At 30.1% G+C, this 17052-nt stretch overlaps 1 protein-coding gene across 6 annotated transcripts in view; it reads left to right on the top strand.

The window, feature by feature from the left end:
- Positions 1 to 395: 395 nt before the first annotated feature.
- LOC107448157 (peptidoglycan-recognition protein 1) overlaps positions 396 to 17052 on the top strand; it is a 32486-nt gene continuing 15829 nt past the window's right edge. Inside the window, exons 1-5 of one of the 6 annotated variants that reach the window (XM_087153800.1) lie at positions 396 to 1804; positions 5231 to 5289; positions 7133 to 7315; positions 8040 to 8245; positions 12697 to 12735. In XM_087153800.1, the coding sequence (XP_087009926.1) occupies positions 1761 to 1804; positions 5231 to 5289; positions 7133 to 7315; positions 8040 to 8245; positions 12697 to 12735 (531 nt within the window). In that variant the 5' untranslated portion in view covers positions 396 to 1760. Of the gene's footprint in view, positions 1805 to 2426; positions 2466 to 5230; positions 5290 to 7132; positions 7316 to 8039; positions 8246 to 12436; positions 12672 to 12696; positions 12736 to 17052 lie in introns of those variants that run through there. The other 5 variants (XM_016063267.4, XM_016063268.4, XM_087153801.1 and 2 more) reach the window with 5 other exon arrangements.

Genomic DNA, 17052 nt, shown 5'->3' with positions numbered 1-17052 from the left:
AGCTACACTATCAATGTTATAAGCGACTATCAAAGTTCAACTTCGTAGCCTTGTAGTTTTGAATCCAACCCAGAAGACAAGCGGACTCCAGGATCAAGAATTGAGACAAACTAGTCTCCATGGAGGACTTTTTGATGGAACTAACTCGCATTTCCGTTACATGGAGAGAAACACCAGAAAAACCTCTCGTGGTTCGCCAGACGGCTAGGTGCTAGGATATTCTAATCCAAGATCGTGAGGCGGGAGCAGAATTTGTACTAACCTGTTATCGCTAGTATTCTAATCTAGGTAACCTAATTTTAGTCAAACGCTCTATTTCCTGAGTCACTGCTGCTCTTGGGCGTTTTTTTTTTTTTTTTTTTTTTTCAATTATTGCTTTATAACCGTCATTGAACAACCGAATGAACCAATGTTCAACTCCGTAGCCTTGTAATTTTGATCCAAGTCCAAAAGACAAGGAAACTCTTGGATTAAGTATTGAGAAAAATTGTCTTTGTGGAAGATTGTTTTGATGGAATTAACCGGCATTGGAATTAATCAGCAACCGGAAAATCACGAAAACCTCCCACAGTTAACCTGACGGCAAGGGACTTTAACCCGTGATCCGTCTACCATGTGGATATTTTACTTCTGCTCTGTGATTGGTGTGAGCAGGGTGTGGAATTCGTATCAATCAGCCATCGCTGAGATTCGAACCTCGCTCAGCTCATTCGGAATCGAGAGCTGGATGTTTGTTTGTTCATAATATCACGATAAACTCTAACTATAAGGAATTAACTATAAAGTGTAGTCACTTTTGAATTGAAACTTGATAACTCTAGCTGGTCTAAACAAAGTTAAAAATTTGTATATCGACGTATGTGTATAGCGTATTTGTACATATTGTAGGTGATAATGAATGCTTGTAGCTGCCAAAAAATGATCGAATTCTATGATTTCATGCAGCACAGACCTCTCAGTTCATCAATTCAAAATTTTAGTATTCTAGCTAACCATAAAATGATCAAAATTTTGATTTACCTTTATTTTTATTTATTTATTTTTTCAATTTTTTATTTTTATTTATTTATTTCTTGTAAATAGCCAAAATAAAAATTACTAAAGATATAAATTTAAATATATTTAGTTTAAGAAATGAATAATTCTTAAAAAGAGATGAAGATATTTACGAAATTATTTTTATTTTTTTTTACTGCTTTGAACGTAAATTCTATCTCCGTTTTATACAAATCGCAGTAAGTCGCATACGTCACATTAAATCTTCTACGGGATTGCACTCCACGATTTAAAATTGAAATGAACTAACTCTTGAAATAGCAAGAAATAATTATTACAAACTTTCAAAATTACCAAAGTCGGATGTTAATTTTAAAATTCTTTAATTTTGCCAGATCGGAAGAGTTCTACAAAATACACTGTATGAAAAAGCACAAATTATCGACTGAGTCATATGTAAAGAACGAAACTAATTAAAAAAATGTCTGATATACATCCGGGGAATTTATTAATGCCCGAGAAACCAATGTTACAGTTTAAATTGCTTCACGCGATCATGGAAGTGCTCTACTGTTTCAAGCAGACTGCAGTACTTAGAAATTTTGATTAAAAGATTTGACCCTCACAAACACGAAACCAAATTTCGAAATGCTGAATTAAAAACATATCAAGCAGTTAAATAATTGTACTATGAATCAATAAAATTCTATTATTTGATACAAAATCAGTTCAAATTAAAATTAAAGAGAAAAATTCAATCAAACATGTTGACATCTATACGCAAAAGAGAGAACAAAATCAAATCGAAGTAAGTTTTTTGCATCCTTACATTTTAATATTTATCATGAATAGATACGTATGTTAAATTTTAGATATAAGTGAATTTTTTAACACTATCTCAATACATTTTTGTGCGAAAATGGTGCAATTTAAATAATAGGGAAATTTATGTGCATTTTTTCCCAAATGGCTAGATTTCTACCACTGTCCAGCGGTAGTAAAACGAACTACCAACAAAAACAAATAGTAGAAATGATGTATTACCAGGAAAACACTCGATTTCCGTGTTTCAATGGCAATTCTGCTGGGGTTTTTTATAGATAATAAAAGAGACAGAGTTCCAGAGATAAAAAGCATTTATGATTAAAAAAAATATCTGGGTTTAAGTGTGGAAATACCAAGTTTAAAATCCATCTTTGAAGTTGAATTGCATAATATAAAGCACATTGAATATGATAATGTGTTATCGGTGGCTTAAAGCTCAGAGAAATAAAACAGTTGTAAGTAGCATGCATTTATTCGCAATCCCTTCAAATTAATTTAAAAAATAAAATAGTGATATTGCTCTGATAAGCCATTAATTCAAAGATCTGATAAAGCGAATTTAAAGAATAAAAGAGCTATTATTGTATTCATCTCATATCAAATTGAATTTTACCTATGAAATATACATACAAGATGATGCTAAGGTGAGATAATTTTGATACTGAGTATTAAAAAAGCATTTTTATGTTTTAAAAAATTTATTTTTTATGATACGACAATACAAATTTTGTGTTATAAGACTAATGCTGATATTTAAATTTTGCTATAAAATGAAAATATTCCATCGTTATGGGTTTAAAAAAATGTAAAAAGGACAGCTTTTGTTTTAGAAGTAGAATAGCATTTCTAATTATTTGAATAAACTCATTGCATGTGTATATAACATATTAAAAACTTTTTCATTAAATTAAGTTCAATATTAATTTTTTTTTGAAAAAGTAGGTAATTTTCCATAAAAATATTCGCTTTCAAAATCAATTTCAAATACACTTTTTCGTAAATTGTAACAAACTGTAAATTGGGTAGAGTACATTATTCTTAACAATTATTTAAAGCCTTGTTTAAAAAGGAAAAGTGGAGACATCGTGAAGAAAAATTCTGTGAATCACAGTAATGCGTATTAAAAATGTATCTTGTTAACTTGTATGATCTTGTTAAATGTAGATATGTTAACTTGTTACACTATTACAAAAGTAGCGTAACTTAACTAATAAGCATTAAATGTAATAAAAGTAGGTTTAGTAAAGATTAGAATTTACCGAGTTATAATTATGTATAAAAATAAATTATAAATAAATTGTTATTCTTCAAACTATAACATACATAAAAGTGATTAAAGAAGAAACTGTCAAAATAAAACTCTATTGAATAATACATATCTCACAAAAAACCTTATTTCAATTAAATAGTTAATAAGTTTTTTCATTTGTTTATATTCTTAATGTGTCTATTTTTATCTCTTATTTGATTTATTAATTAACTTTTTAATTAATTTTTTTATTATTTACCTTTATGTATTATTATTTTTAAATTCATTCAATTAATTTTACTTTTACTACTTACTTTTCTTTCAATTCACTTTTTAATTTTAATTTATATATTTACTTAAATCCAACTATCATAAATAAAGGTAACCAACGAAAGGTAACCAAAACAAAGCCAGTTATATACAATAATTACGTAAAAAAATGTTTGTTAACGAATGGTCGCGAATAAGTCATTCACATAAAAAGCAATGTTCCCCTGCAAGTAAAGCAATATATATATATATATATATATATATATATATATATATATATATATATATATATATATATATATATATATATATATATATATATATATATATATATATATATATATATATATATATATATATATATATATATATACGACGGTTGCTATTTATATTTCTGGCCTAATAATGAAAAAACAAATATGAAGGATCGAAATTGGTTTTATTGTTTTTCAAAATATTCTCCATGATGATCAATACACTTTTGCATGCGTTTGAACCAATTTTCAAAGAACTTTTTCCAGCCCGATTGAGGTAACTCCAAAACATGCGTTTTGAATGCATCAACCGCATCTTCGGGGGTCGAAAATCGTTGTCCACGTAATTTATTTTTGATGTGTGGGAATAAGAAGAAGTCATTGGGTGCCAAATCAGGGCTGTACGGCGGATGACCCATCAGTTCGATCTTTCGCTCCGTCAGAAATGCCTTTGTTTGAGTCGATGTGAGAGAGCTCGCATTGTCATGATGAAGAATGATTCGTCTGTTCTTCTGCTTTTTTCGAATTTCTCCGATGACTTCTGGCAAACAAATGGTCGTGTACCATTCAGAATTTACCGTTCTGCGTTGATCTAATGCCACTGTTGCCACATGACCGTTAATGCCGAAGAAACAGGCAATCATTTGTTTCGATGTGCTTCTTCCTCGAACAACTTTTGTTGGTTTTGCCTCGTCTTGGATGACCCATACAGTTGATTGCTGTTTTTTTCCGGCTCATATGCATAGATTCATGATTCGTCACCTGTGTAGATGTTATACACAGCCTCTGATGTACCTTAAATGTATTTTTCCAACATTTCCTTGCACCAATCGACACGAGCCTTTTTTGAGCGTTTGTCAGATTATGCGGGATCCAACGCGAACAATTTTTTTTACGCTCAAATGTTCATGCAATATTTTATTGCTGCTAATCATACTAATGTCCAAAGACGCCTCTATCTCACGGTATGTCACATGACGATCTTGCTTTATCAGTTCACGCACAGCATCGATCTTTTCTGGCACAACAACGGATTTTGGACGACCTGCACGGGATTCGTCCTGGATCGAACATCGACCACGATTAAATTCGTTATACCAATTTTTTACAGTGCTGTAGGATGGCGCTTTATCGCTGAATAAAGAATTAAGTTCATCGAAGCACTCTTGTCTTGACAATCCACTTCGAAAGTTATGAAAAATAATTGCACGAAAATGTTCGCGATTCAATTCCATTCTTTGAAAGAGAAGAACTTTTCAATTTACTGTCAACAACACAAATGAAGGTATAATGGTAAATCGTCTGCTGAATTTATGTTTAAAAATATCAAACTTTCGATTAAACTCGTCTGCGGTCGCCTAGCAACACTTACTGTTGCCAAGACCAGAAATATAAATAGCAACCCTCGTATATATATTTTTTTTAATATTTTTATATATATATATATATATATATATATATATATATATATATATATATATATATATATATATATATATATATATATATATATATATATATATATATATATATATATATATATATATATATATATATACAATATTTTAAATTTTATGCCATATTAACAGAATTTTTTTGTCCATCCAGCTAACCCTTTTGCATTACATAATTTCAGAAATCAGAAAATATTGATATTGTTGGTGCATGCAACTCTTATAACACTTAACAATGGCTGTAAGTCGAACACAATTTTATTTTACCTTCCATTCTTCAAAAATAATTAAATGCATAGTATTGTTTATTTTTGCATTATTTTTTTTCAATAGCATTTTGGGAAGAAAAAAAAATTTCGTATTTGTGCAAACGCTTGATCTTGCTTAAATCAGGCGTGGCGAATTCACATCTGAAATTAATTTTTCTCCAATAGCTACCATTTTTTAAAGGATATTTTTAATCTATTTGGTGTCGTAATGTTAAGGCTTAAATACGTTAGATATGACAGGGTGTAGAACACATCTTCAGGATTGAAATTGCGTAAGGAACCTTCCGGGAAGACGTCGTACGCAGATAGGAGCTCTTCCCTATTATGACCTGTTCAGAAGCACGCAAAGAAACAGTTCATAATAGTGAAGCTCCTCTAGCGGCGTATGACAACATTTCCCACATGGGTTCAGATGCAATTTTAATTGTGATAACGTGTCCCAACTCCCCTAGAAGTTTGTCACAACATTTATGTGAGCCCCTGTTATATATAACGTTCCTGAACTAGTATATTTCGACAAAAAAATAAATATGTTTAATAAAAAAATTGTTGCTTGAAGAGAGAAACCGATGGCAGATTTGAAATTGGTGATACAAAAGTATCCACGATCTGTTTAAAAAAACTCATGCAGAAGAAAACAAACAAAAATCCCTGTATTTCCTTCTTTTGATATTTTTTTTTAAATGTAGCTATTACGGGAGGTTTGACACATTATACCAAACCAAATATTTTAACAAATGCTTTGATAAAAGATAAGATGCCTGTCCCCTGTGAAGAAAAGGTACGATAAGAAAAAATATATAAGATCAAAAAACGGACAAAAGCGCGAATAATGGATCTGTCTTCAGAAAATACAAACAAAAGTAATTTAACAATATCAGTTCAATTTGCTCTTTTTCATTGATAAATAAATATTTGATACTTCTTTATCTATAATTATTGTGTGCCATATTACTTAAAACATTGATTTATTGCTGCATAGGTTTTAAATTGCATTCCTTGCGTAATTATTTTGGCCCATGAATCAAATCTCCCTTAAATCGAGAAATGTCATACCAGGGAAAAATCATAATAAAAAGAATAGTTTATAATTTGAGCGAAACGGCTGGACTTTGTCGGGGTCAGGGAACTGACCTTGCATCAGGAAGGTTCTGGGTTCGAATTCTGGGCAAGGCATGGATGTTGTTTCATTCTCTGTACTATCTGTCCTTACTGTGGGAGCAATGTTGGCCCACCTAATATCGTGCCTCTTAAGGAGTGGCCAACAAATCTGCCCTGTAAATGCCTGAATTGACGAAATGTTAACATAGGTGGGCATTTGAAGTAAAATAATTTGAGTGGAAATGATAATATAATCAGTTACAATGATCAAAAGCTATAAATTTATTCCAACTTGTTAAGTTCATTATGTTAAAATGAAATTAAAGAAACCTTTTTATAAGAATCGGGTGAAGTTTCCATGTTTCCCCAATATTCAGTCCTTATGCTGTTGGTTTCAACTATGCAAGGACACCAAAATTCATAACAAGCCAAATTCGGTTACATATTTATCTAATAAATATCTTTATTGTTTCATTACGTATAACTAGTTTGAAATTGTAGAGTAATCTAATGTTTTATTTAACTACTGAAAGCGAAACTTTCATAATCAAACTTAAAATAATAATTATTTCTCAAGTAATTAATTTTCATGCATATAATCATAATATAGACATCGAATATACAAACAAAAACATTGAATAGAAAGCTTTTGCTAAATTTTTGAAATAAATTATTCAATATTTTTATATAATTTGATGTGTATCTTGTTTTCAGGCTCAAACGTTGAAATTGTATCGCTCACAGAATGGGGTGGCAAAACACCTCTTCCGCTCACCGATTTGAAATTGCCACAAAAACATATCATTATAAGTCATACAGTCACACCGCAATGCCATTCAAAAACTCAATGTGCAAATCGAATGAGGAGTATGCAAGAATACCACATGCACCAGTTAGGTAAGTAAGCTTTATTAGTAAACTAAATATAAATCACCATACATGTAAAGCTCTAAGAATAACAATGTACACTTTTGTGGATTCAGCAATCCTTGAGCTTTATTTCGTTACTTTTAGCAGTCATTTCTGTGCAAAATTACTTGATTTTTGTCGAAACACGAATATTTGGAAAAGTGTGTGGTTAAACTGGTTAAGAATACAACATCTACCATTTAAGTAATTTAAAATAGTAAACATATGTAAGCTAAATATAAATTATATATAGCATTTAATAAATCAAGAGGCTTATTACCCTCTCGGGATAAAAACGTACATTTTTATTGCTTTGGCTATACATAATTCATTTCATTAAAACTCAGTGGCATGACAGCCCATGCAGGGCCAAGGTCTACTCTGCCCATCTCAGTGTTCTTGACCTTCTGGCTCTGGGGTGCAAGAGCAGATATTCCAGTTGGGTTGTCAACTCAACACGGGACCCCCAGTGTTTAATTACCAAACACACTCGGTATTCATTTTATCGACCCACTGAAGGGAGGAAAGGCTGAGTCAACCTTTCCCGGCCCGAGGACCTGTGGCACGACAGCGCGAAGGACTACCACTCAGCCACCGGACGTCAATCATAACGGAATTTATATATTTTTATCGAAATGCAGTATTTTGTATTATATATGGTATCTAGATTTTATAAAAGAAAAAAGGTATAGAACTTTTTCTTTTTAAATAGGATGGCCAAATATAGGATATAATTTCGTCATTGGAGGTGATGGTAGAGTCTACGAAGGAACAGGCTGGACAAAAGAAGGAATTCACACTTACGGATGGAATCCCAAGTCTTACGGCATTTCATTTATCGGTGATTATAGATTTCAAAAACCGAATAATGCCATGATTAAGGCGGCGCATTCCCTCACCATCTGTGGAATAAAAAAGGTAGATGATCTTAAACTGTAATTGAAGCAATACAAAGTAATTAACACTCATGCTTGGTTCGGATTTAAAGGGTGTGTTAAATACATAATGTTTCTTTCCCTCTTCTAGAAATACTGATATATTCGATAATAAACGAAGAAAAACTGAGAACAATCCCTTTTTTCATCTTTTAAGTATTTAAAGTTAATAGGATTAGTATTTGTGGCTTAGTTGTAGTGAATTTACAATATAATCTAATTTAAATTTGGATTATGGGTGAATTTTAAATTTGAGGCATTTATAAAGTCCGACAAAAGAATATTTTTTGATATGGAATATTCAATAGTCTGTTGTCTACTTAATAGTTTGTTCTCTTAGATGTTTATAATTTCCAAAACTAAGAACGATTGAAAGTTAGAATGCATAATATTATAAGAATTTCAAACAGCATTATTTTCTATAAATATCTGATCAAACGTAATCCTAAAAAATAGGCTGCCCAAAACGTCAAATTTTATTCTGAACATTTTTCTAATATCCAATGCATGAAATAACTTCAAAACAGATTACATGTTAAAAATGCATTTTTAATAAATCTTGAGACATCTGCAGTTTTTTTTTTAAATTTTTCTGATACATATTATTTTCCTTATGTTCTCTAAGAGAAGTGTTTGGTCTTCAGATTCCTAAGATAATAATTTTTAAAATTCCTCAGTAGTTGATACTACCACTTTTTAATATTTCTTTCATGATTCAGTGTTTAGTAATAATCATTTTAAAAAATAATCTTTAGATGAACGATTACTTTTGAAGATTTTTGGATTTTAAAACGATGAGTATTTTTTATGCTGTCCGTCTCTTTAAAGTTAATTTATTAAGATATATTAACTGCTTGTCTTTTCCAAAGTGAGTCTGCGAACCATATTTGAGTCCAAAAAGTTTGCATGTGATAGCAACAAAATTCAATTATATAAAATTGTCAAGTGCGTTTCCTGTTAAAGTGTTTTTTAGTTAAGTGATGATTTATAAGATCCCCACAGATCAAAATTTTAATTCAATCTTGATGTTAAAACACTTACAAGACCTGTACGAGAATCAATGTTAAGTACCAACGAAAATCAGTTTTAATTTCATTTCTAAAACGATTTAAATGCCTTCACATTTGAAAATTACTCTTATACAAAATATTAAAAAAAAAGTAGTAGAAAATTGGCAATTAGAATAATATTCTCTAGCCCTTCCAAAAGTCTTCTACAGCCTATTGCTGCAAATTTAATTTTAAAAAAAAAATACACAAAAATTAAAACTATCTGTTGGAAAATTTCTTTTCTCAGTCCTTCAAATCTTGAAACAAAGCTCGTGGTAAAAAATACATTGTGTTAATTAAGCATCACACCTAATTAATACCTTTTGGTAAATGTTATTATTCGGTTATTTTGCCCCATCACCACTGAATTTGGTAAGTGTGATAAAATTTAAATTTTTTTTAGATTACAGAATTTTACTAAATGAGATAATTTCGGATTAGATTCGAGGAGTAAAATGTTTGCTTAAAAAATTAAACTTATATAATATTATTCTAAAGATTATTCAGAAACCAACACCCTTTCTTGACATACCCTTCAATTTTATGATACTTCCCTACAAAGAGCAAATTTGTTTGCCTGAGGTTGACTACAAACTTTACACTTAGGATAGATTTAGAAATTTGTTAGTGTAGGAAATATCCAGGCAATGATCCTTAGCTTTAAAAAAAAATTAGCGAATGGAATTCTGTGGCAGTGTATACGGGGCAATGATCATTAAAGTTAAAAACTCATCATAGTGGGGAATAACTATCAAATGTATATCGGCTACATTGACATTAAAAGCATATTAGTCTCACAAATATCGAGCAATGTGATTAAATTGCGTTTTAACACACTTTCTGAAAACCGTGACCATTATAAAAAAAAACTGAATTAACCGGGATAATTTACGGACAGGAATATTAGCCCATTCATTCTACTTACCTCGTTCTGAGTACACTTTTCTGAAATTCCCCACGCGTCTGTTTTACATAAGACAAAGGGCCTTAGCATGGTATTCCCTACACCGTTTCTTTTTTGTAACGATACGTCATTTTCTGTAATGTTACTGTATTTTGTAATTGTTACTGTATTAATGCTACTGTATTAATGTAACTGTATTTTGTAATGTTACTGGACGTTATTTTTATTTGATTTTTTATTATTATTAAAGACCTCATTACTTCTCAAAATAACCTAATTCGGGGAAATTCTTCATTCGGGGATAGTATAAATAAACTGGTAAATTTCATAAATATTCACTAATTTATCCCTTTGCCAAGTTAAGTTGTGTTTTTGAATATTCTCCGGTGATTATGCATGATCACCAGCTTATTTCCTTTGCTGAAACTTATATCTTTTGACAATCCTTGATAATAATTAATTCACTAGAATCTGCCCCAAATTCAAATTCTAAATCTTATGTTACTACGAAAATAAATGTTTAAATCATTGGTTTCAATTAAAGTGAATGTCGAGTGTAAATAATAAAAAAACCAAATTACTCTAAAGACGCAAGAAAGCTATCCGTTTTTAACTAGGACTGTTTTGCAAAGTGAATTAAGTTATTAAGTTTCACATATTAGGACACAAAATGGCCGAAATTTTCTCTGTCAGAAAATACGGCAAATAAAAAAACTTTCTTTTGGTTAGTTGAACTTCTATATTTGTGTTTCGATAAATTAAATAATATGAGGTCACTGCAAAGGGAAAAAATTAAAAGGAAACCGGAAATTATAAGTACTAAAGTGTCAGTTTTGGGAGTAATTAAAAAAAGAGATTTGCTGTACATGATTAGGCTTCGCTGAAAATGATTAGGCTTTAGTTATCGTATTCTGCATTTAAAATATGAATGTGACAAACTTTTAGTGCTGAATAAGTATTGTGAAATATGTGTGTAAGAATTCATTTTTAGTAAAAATGGCCATTCTAATATGGTAAAGTTACCTAGAAAAATAAAAAAATAAGAAGGAAAATTAAAGTTATGTCAATGTTATGGATTAAGTGTTGATTCAGTGGTATAATTGTGACCAAGCCTAAGAAATGTATGCTAAAAAATTGTAAATTAATGTTAAGTACACAAAAAGAGTAAATGCAATCCTTACTTGTACTCAAATTAAAACACACCATGTTCTTAAAATTTAATAATTAAATTAATTAAAATTAGTATTTGATATCTCATAATTGTTTTTTAGAAATAATTAAACTTATAACTAACGCAAGGAAACATTTAAAATAAGTCAAAAGTGTGCAATTTTAAATTTATGAAGATTTAGTTTGTTTCAAAGGGACTGCAAATAAAAAACTGAATTTAATACGACTGAAATTAATTCGATTAATCCAAGATAAATAAATAAAATTTTAATTTTATTCGATAAATATCAGTTTCAAACTCTTATTCTTTCATTCAATGGTGAATATAAGAATTGATGATTGCAATTAGACTGTGACTTCAATGAAATTCAATAAGTTAATTGTGTTATTAGCTTTATAAAAATTCATTAATTTAATAATTCTAAATTTAACGAATGAAGCATTTAAGATGTTAATTACATAACCATTTTTTTAAATAACTGAAATGCAGACTTAGCAACAAGCAAATCTTTGTCCTTGAGGTTTTGATTTCTGGAAATCGATTTTGGATTAGTCAGTTTCACGAATTCTTTTGCCCACTTGTAATCTCCTAAATTTCGAACACTGCTTAGGAGAGTAATGACGTCGGGAGAAATAGTTTCAATTAAATTTATCAATGAAAGGGGCAATCTTTCAGGCAAAAAAACTAACATTTCAAATTATAAAAGCATAGCTGTTATGCAAACTCTTTCTACCTTAAAAAATACCAAGTATATCAAGATGAAATAGCAAAACATCACGGATGACGTTGACTAGAGATCCAATCAAAGCGTACAAAATCTCTCTTCAATTTGAGTAAAAGTAAGGATTGTTTTTATGCACCTGGTAAGAGCAAGAATTAATTAAAATATAAGAACTGCGAATTAAAGAAAACTTTACTTATTTTTGAAATTCTATTATTTTTTTTTAAAATTTAATATTTCGTATCAATAATATTTCAATTTTAAGAAAATTGAATCTCAAAAAACAACAAAACAATGCATCTTAATACAGTTTTGAATCATTCTTTTAGGGTTATATATCTAAGTCTCGGGAATTACATGGCGCAAGAGATGCAACATGTACAGAATCTCCCGGAAATGCTTTGTACGAAATCATAAAGAAATGGCCAAGATTTAAAGGTGGACCTCTTCCAGGATACAAATGTTAAATATTTTGTGCGATTAGGCTAACTTAAACGAAATAATTTTCAATTATAATACATTTTATGCAGTTAAATGTGAATAAAATTATATTTTTGACAATAATATCGTTTAATTTCTTTTCATATAGAGCAAACGACTACCTAAGAAATACCATATTTCTTTTTTGGTAAATATTATGTTAATTTATTTTAATTTTTAACATATTTTTCCTTTAATATTGGCGTTCTTTTAATATGTTCTGCTTTTTCTCAATCTTTCTTACTCTCTCCCTCTCTCTTTTTATTTTAGTTATAATTATAAGTTTTAAGACAAAGTACACAGTGACATATAAATCTTAGTTTCGTATCTTGATCAGGTTATCGAAATATTTCATTACTTGTAAATATTGCTTCCTTAAAAATACCTACTCTTTTCGTATGTTCCAAATAAACTACATTTGCAAGTTCGAAGAAACCTGGTTTGACTTCTAACAAAAAGCTGAATGATTTTTTGTATTGACGTTTAAATAAAAACATTGTTGGGAGTATAATTAATAAAAAATAAACATCATTACGATGTTCCAAAGAAAAACAAGTATAATCAATCATTTTTACTTCAATTCAGTTCTTTTTCAACTGCTCTTTTTACTTCATTTTCAGCTCAAAGAAAAAGTTCGAGTGCACAAACGATAATTTAAGCACGTATCGGTTTTCCAACAGTTACAATTAGAACAATTTAGTTTTTCAAATTAAACAAAAATATTTTGTCTAAAGTGGCACAAAAAAGTTACTCAAAGTCGCAAAAAATGTCTGAGGCAGGACACGCACTGAGGAAGCAAGCGGAAAGAAAGAAGTATACAGGTGACGAATTCCTATACTTTTGCATTAAGATGGACAGAAGTAATGTGCGCATGCTAATGCAAAAGTATGGGAATCTGCCTGTTTCATACAGCTTGTTTCCTCAGTGTGTGACCTACTTAAGTTATTGCTACGAAAATAAAGCCTCGGTAGCATTGTCTCAACGTTGCTCTGCATTGTTTACAGTTTCACCCAATTTACAATCTTTCCAGAAATTGATCTCTAGTTAAATGTGGGTAATGGAGGAGGGTTATATGAGATATTAAACATGTCTAGTACATGTATTCCTTATTCGTCTATATCATAGCAAAATTAAGTTTGATAAACTTAAAAATCAAATTCTTTTCGATATATTCTTAAAGGTGTGGCGTAACTACCACTATAAATATTAAATACCAATTCACTAGTATATAAGACAAGTTAACTTGATTCTATTTTAAGGTACCTTTTGTTATTATTGTTAATATAGTTTAATTTGAAGGAAATGAGGTACCGTTTGAAAGATGAAGGTTGACATAGTCGATAATTAAATCCCCACACTGATGACCCGGACGTGATGAGAACTTGCCAATATTGATGGATGATCCCCATTAAACAGTTGATTTGCTTAAAACTATACTGCTCGAAGGAAGAAGAAAAAATCCGGTAAAGTAAATAAAGTCTCCCGGTCAATAAACAAAAAAATGAAAGAAAAAAAATAATGATCGAAATGCTATAAAGAAAGAAAATAAATATAATAATGAGAGAAATGATATAAAAACAAAATAAATAAATAAATAAAAAATGAAGAAAAAACAAAATGAGCAAAATTGGTATAAATAAATAAATAGCATGAATCAACTAGTGGTAGTCATTCATCGAATTCTACCACAGATAAAAATTCTGGTAGGGGAGTAATCTGGAGTAACTACCAATATAAATATTAAATACCAATTCACTAGTATATAACACACGTTAACTTGATTCTATCTTGAGGTACCTTTTGACAGATTAAGTTTGACATGGGCGATAATATAATTTCCCACAAGGGGTTGGAAATGAAATGAAAAATAATTTGTTTCAACTAATAGTTTCTACTCTTAAATGCTACTAAACCCATTAAATTTAATAATCCGACTGGGTTCAAAGTAAAGACCATTGTAATTTTAACCCGATACAGAAAACAAGGGAATCTCCCATTGGGAGAAATTTTCAATCGTGGTGGTCTTTTTGATAGAACTAACCCGCATTTACCCTACATGAAGAAGAAAACCGCGAAAACTTCTCATAATATGCCTGACGGTAAGGAGACTATAATCCAAGATTCGCCTACTATTCAGGATTTCTTATGTCAGCACTGTTACTGGTGCGAGCGAATCGACCAGCCATCGCTGGAACTCGAACCTGGTTTACCTCATAGGAGGTGAACGACCTATCCCCTGAGCCACCATGGCTCTTTACATAGCGTTCAATAAATTTTAATACTTATTCCTTTCAATAATCCATTGCTTCAAATATTAATAAAGCTTGCATGATTATAAAAACTTTCGTCCATTGCAAATAATTACTATTACATATTCTTTAGCTTTTACCTACTTTACCTTTTTAAATTAAGATATATAACGTGTTAAAATTAAAACCAATAAAAATAATTTCTTTCTAATCCATCCCTTAGGAACAGCCAATAAACAAACAAATAAACGAAAACAAAGCAAATATACTCAGGTAATGAACGGCTTTTAAAGTCAGCGTTTTAAGAGTTATCTAATTATTTTTTTAAAGCTAACAAAAGCAATTTTCCAAAAATTATATATTTAATGAAAAATCAAAACATTTTAAATAATTGAAAATATAAACACTTACTTATATTTGAAAAATGACTGGATTAATCGGTCTAGTAAGTTTCTTTTTGTTTATTTGGGTGTTTATGTGGATGAGTATCTTTGAATACCACCAAGAAAACCCTATTATTATATGGCGTATACCTATATTTTGCGCATTTCATGAGGAAGAAGATATTAGCAATAATGTTTTGAATCATTCAGATGCAGTTACTGCTGAAAATGCTGTTTTGAATCATACAGACGGAGTTACATTACAAAATAATATTTTTAGAGACACAGATTTAATTAAAGTAAGATTTTTGAGATTGGAATGTTTTGGGGAAGAATTTGAAATAGATTTGACACTGTATAACACTTTACAACAAGATGCTAGAAAGGAGATGATTATCAATAAAAAAGGTGATTTTGTGTTGTTAGACGGGAATTCATTTGAACTTTACCATGGGAATGTTAGAGACAAAGAAAACTCGTTTGTTTTAGGTTTCTTTTTACACACTGGTATTTTTCGAGGTTACATAATCGCAGATCAAATGTATGGCTTTGAATCTACAATTGATAAGGGAAACAAAGAAATAATTTGTTACCGTTTAAAAGACATAATGGCGAAAGATTGCTTCAATGAGGAAAAAAAAGACTGTTCTCAATCAGAATTTTTCAAAAAATTAGAAAAAGGTACGATCACCTCACAAGAAAATTCAAGAAACAATGAATATAAAAAATTACAAAGTAAAAATGGTGATCATGAACCGGAAAAAGAAGTACCGTCTTCCACTAAATTTAGTACTATTGATAAATCAAATAAAAATAAAATGTTCGAAGTAAAAAACAAAGGTATTCATCCAGCGAGCATTATAACATCAACACGGGCACACAAAAATGGTGGTGAACTAGGTAACAAATCCTCATTTCCGCCTGAAATTGATGTTTTGGATAGTATAAAAATTGCTAGGGAAAATGCCTCACAAGTTAAACCAGTCTCAAAATCCAAACGTAAAAAACATATTGATATAAATATGATAATGGTAAAGAATATGACTAAGCATTTATTTCTAGAAGATACACAAACATTGCTTTTTGATGATGTAGAGAATTTATCCTTTAAAAGGTGAGTTAAAAATTAAATTACTCTATAACTAATATAATTCATGGTTTAATACGCTTCCGTGAATGAAAACAAATTATCAGTTTTCATGTTCCACATCAACAAGAACATTGTTCTTTATAATTGATAATTTTGAATTTTAATAACACAATATAATGGCAAAAACATTGATATTTGACAAAATGTTGCAGTATTTTTCTAATCGAGTAAATTGCCATTATTTCCTCATTGGTCAATGCTTTCGTTATCCAAATAAAATTTATCAACACTTTCCAAAAAATTTGCATCTTCTCTACTCCAGTACGTTATTATTATAATAATCTCATAAAAATACATAGTTATGAGTTATAAATACTCCTTAATTGCCGTGTGAATAAAAAGAGTAGCGTTGCTGACTTCGTTACCAAGGTGACGGAAGTAAAAAATGTGACCTTGAGACGCCAATTTATTATTGCCACATAGCATTGTAAATATGTGACATTTCACGTGTTTCTTTATTTCTTTTCTAATGATTATAATGACAGCCTGAATTTGGTACTTGCACTATAAGAGGAAGAAGATCACCAATACCCTTACAAGTGACCTATGAAATCAGCGCCAGCTGATTGTTTATAATCAAAATGTCGTGTTAAAGTTGTATTAACTTTCTCCACACTAGTTAGAATGTTAATCAATCTAAAATTATCAAAATACAGTGCCGTATTGCCCACCAAATTTGTTGA

This window comes from Parasteatoda tepidariorum, chromosome 10 (genome assembly GCF_982258835.1).
Source record: "Parasteatoda tepidariorum strain Cologne lab strain chromosome 10, Ptep-v5.0, whole genome shotgun sequence".
Lineage (NCBI taxonomy): Eukaryota > Metazoa > Arthropoda > Arachnida > Araneae > Theridiidae > Parasteatoda > Parasteatoda tepidariorum.
This window is presented reverse-complemented; position numbering and strand designations above follow the sequence as displayed.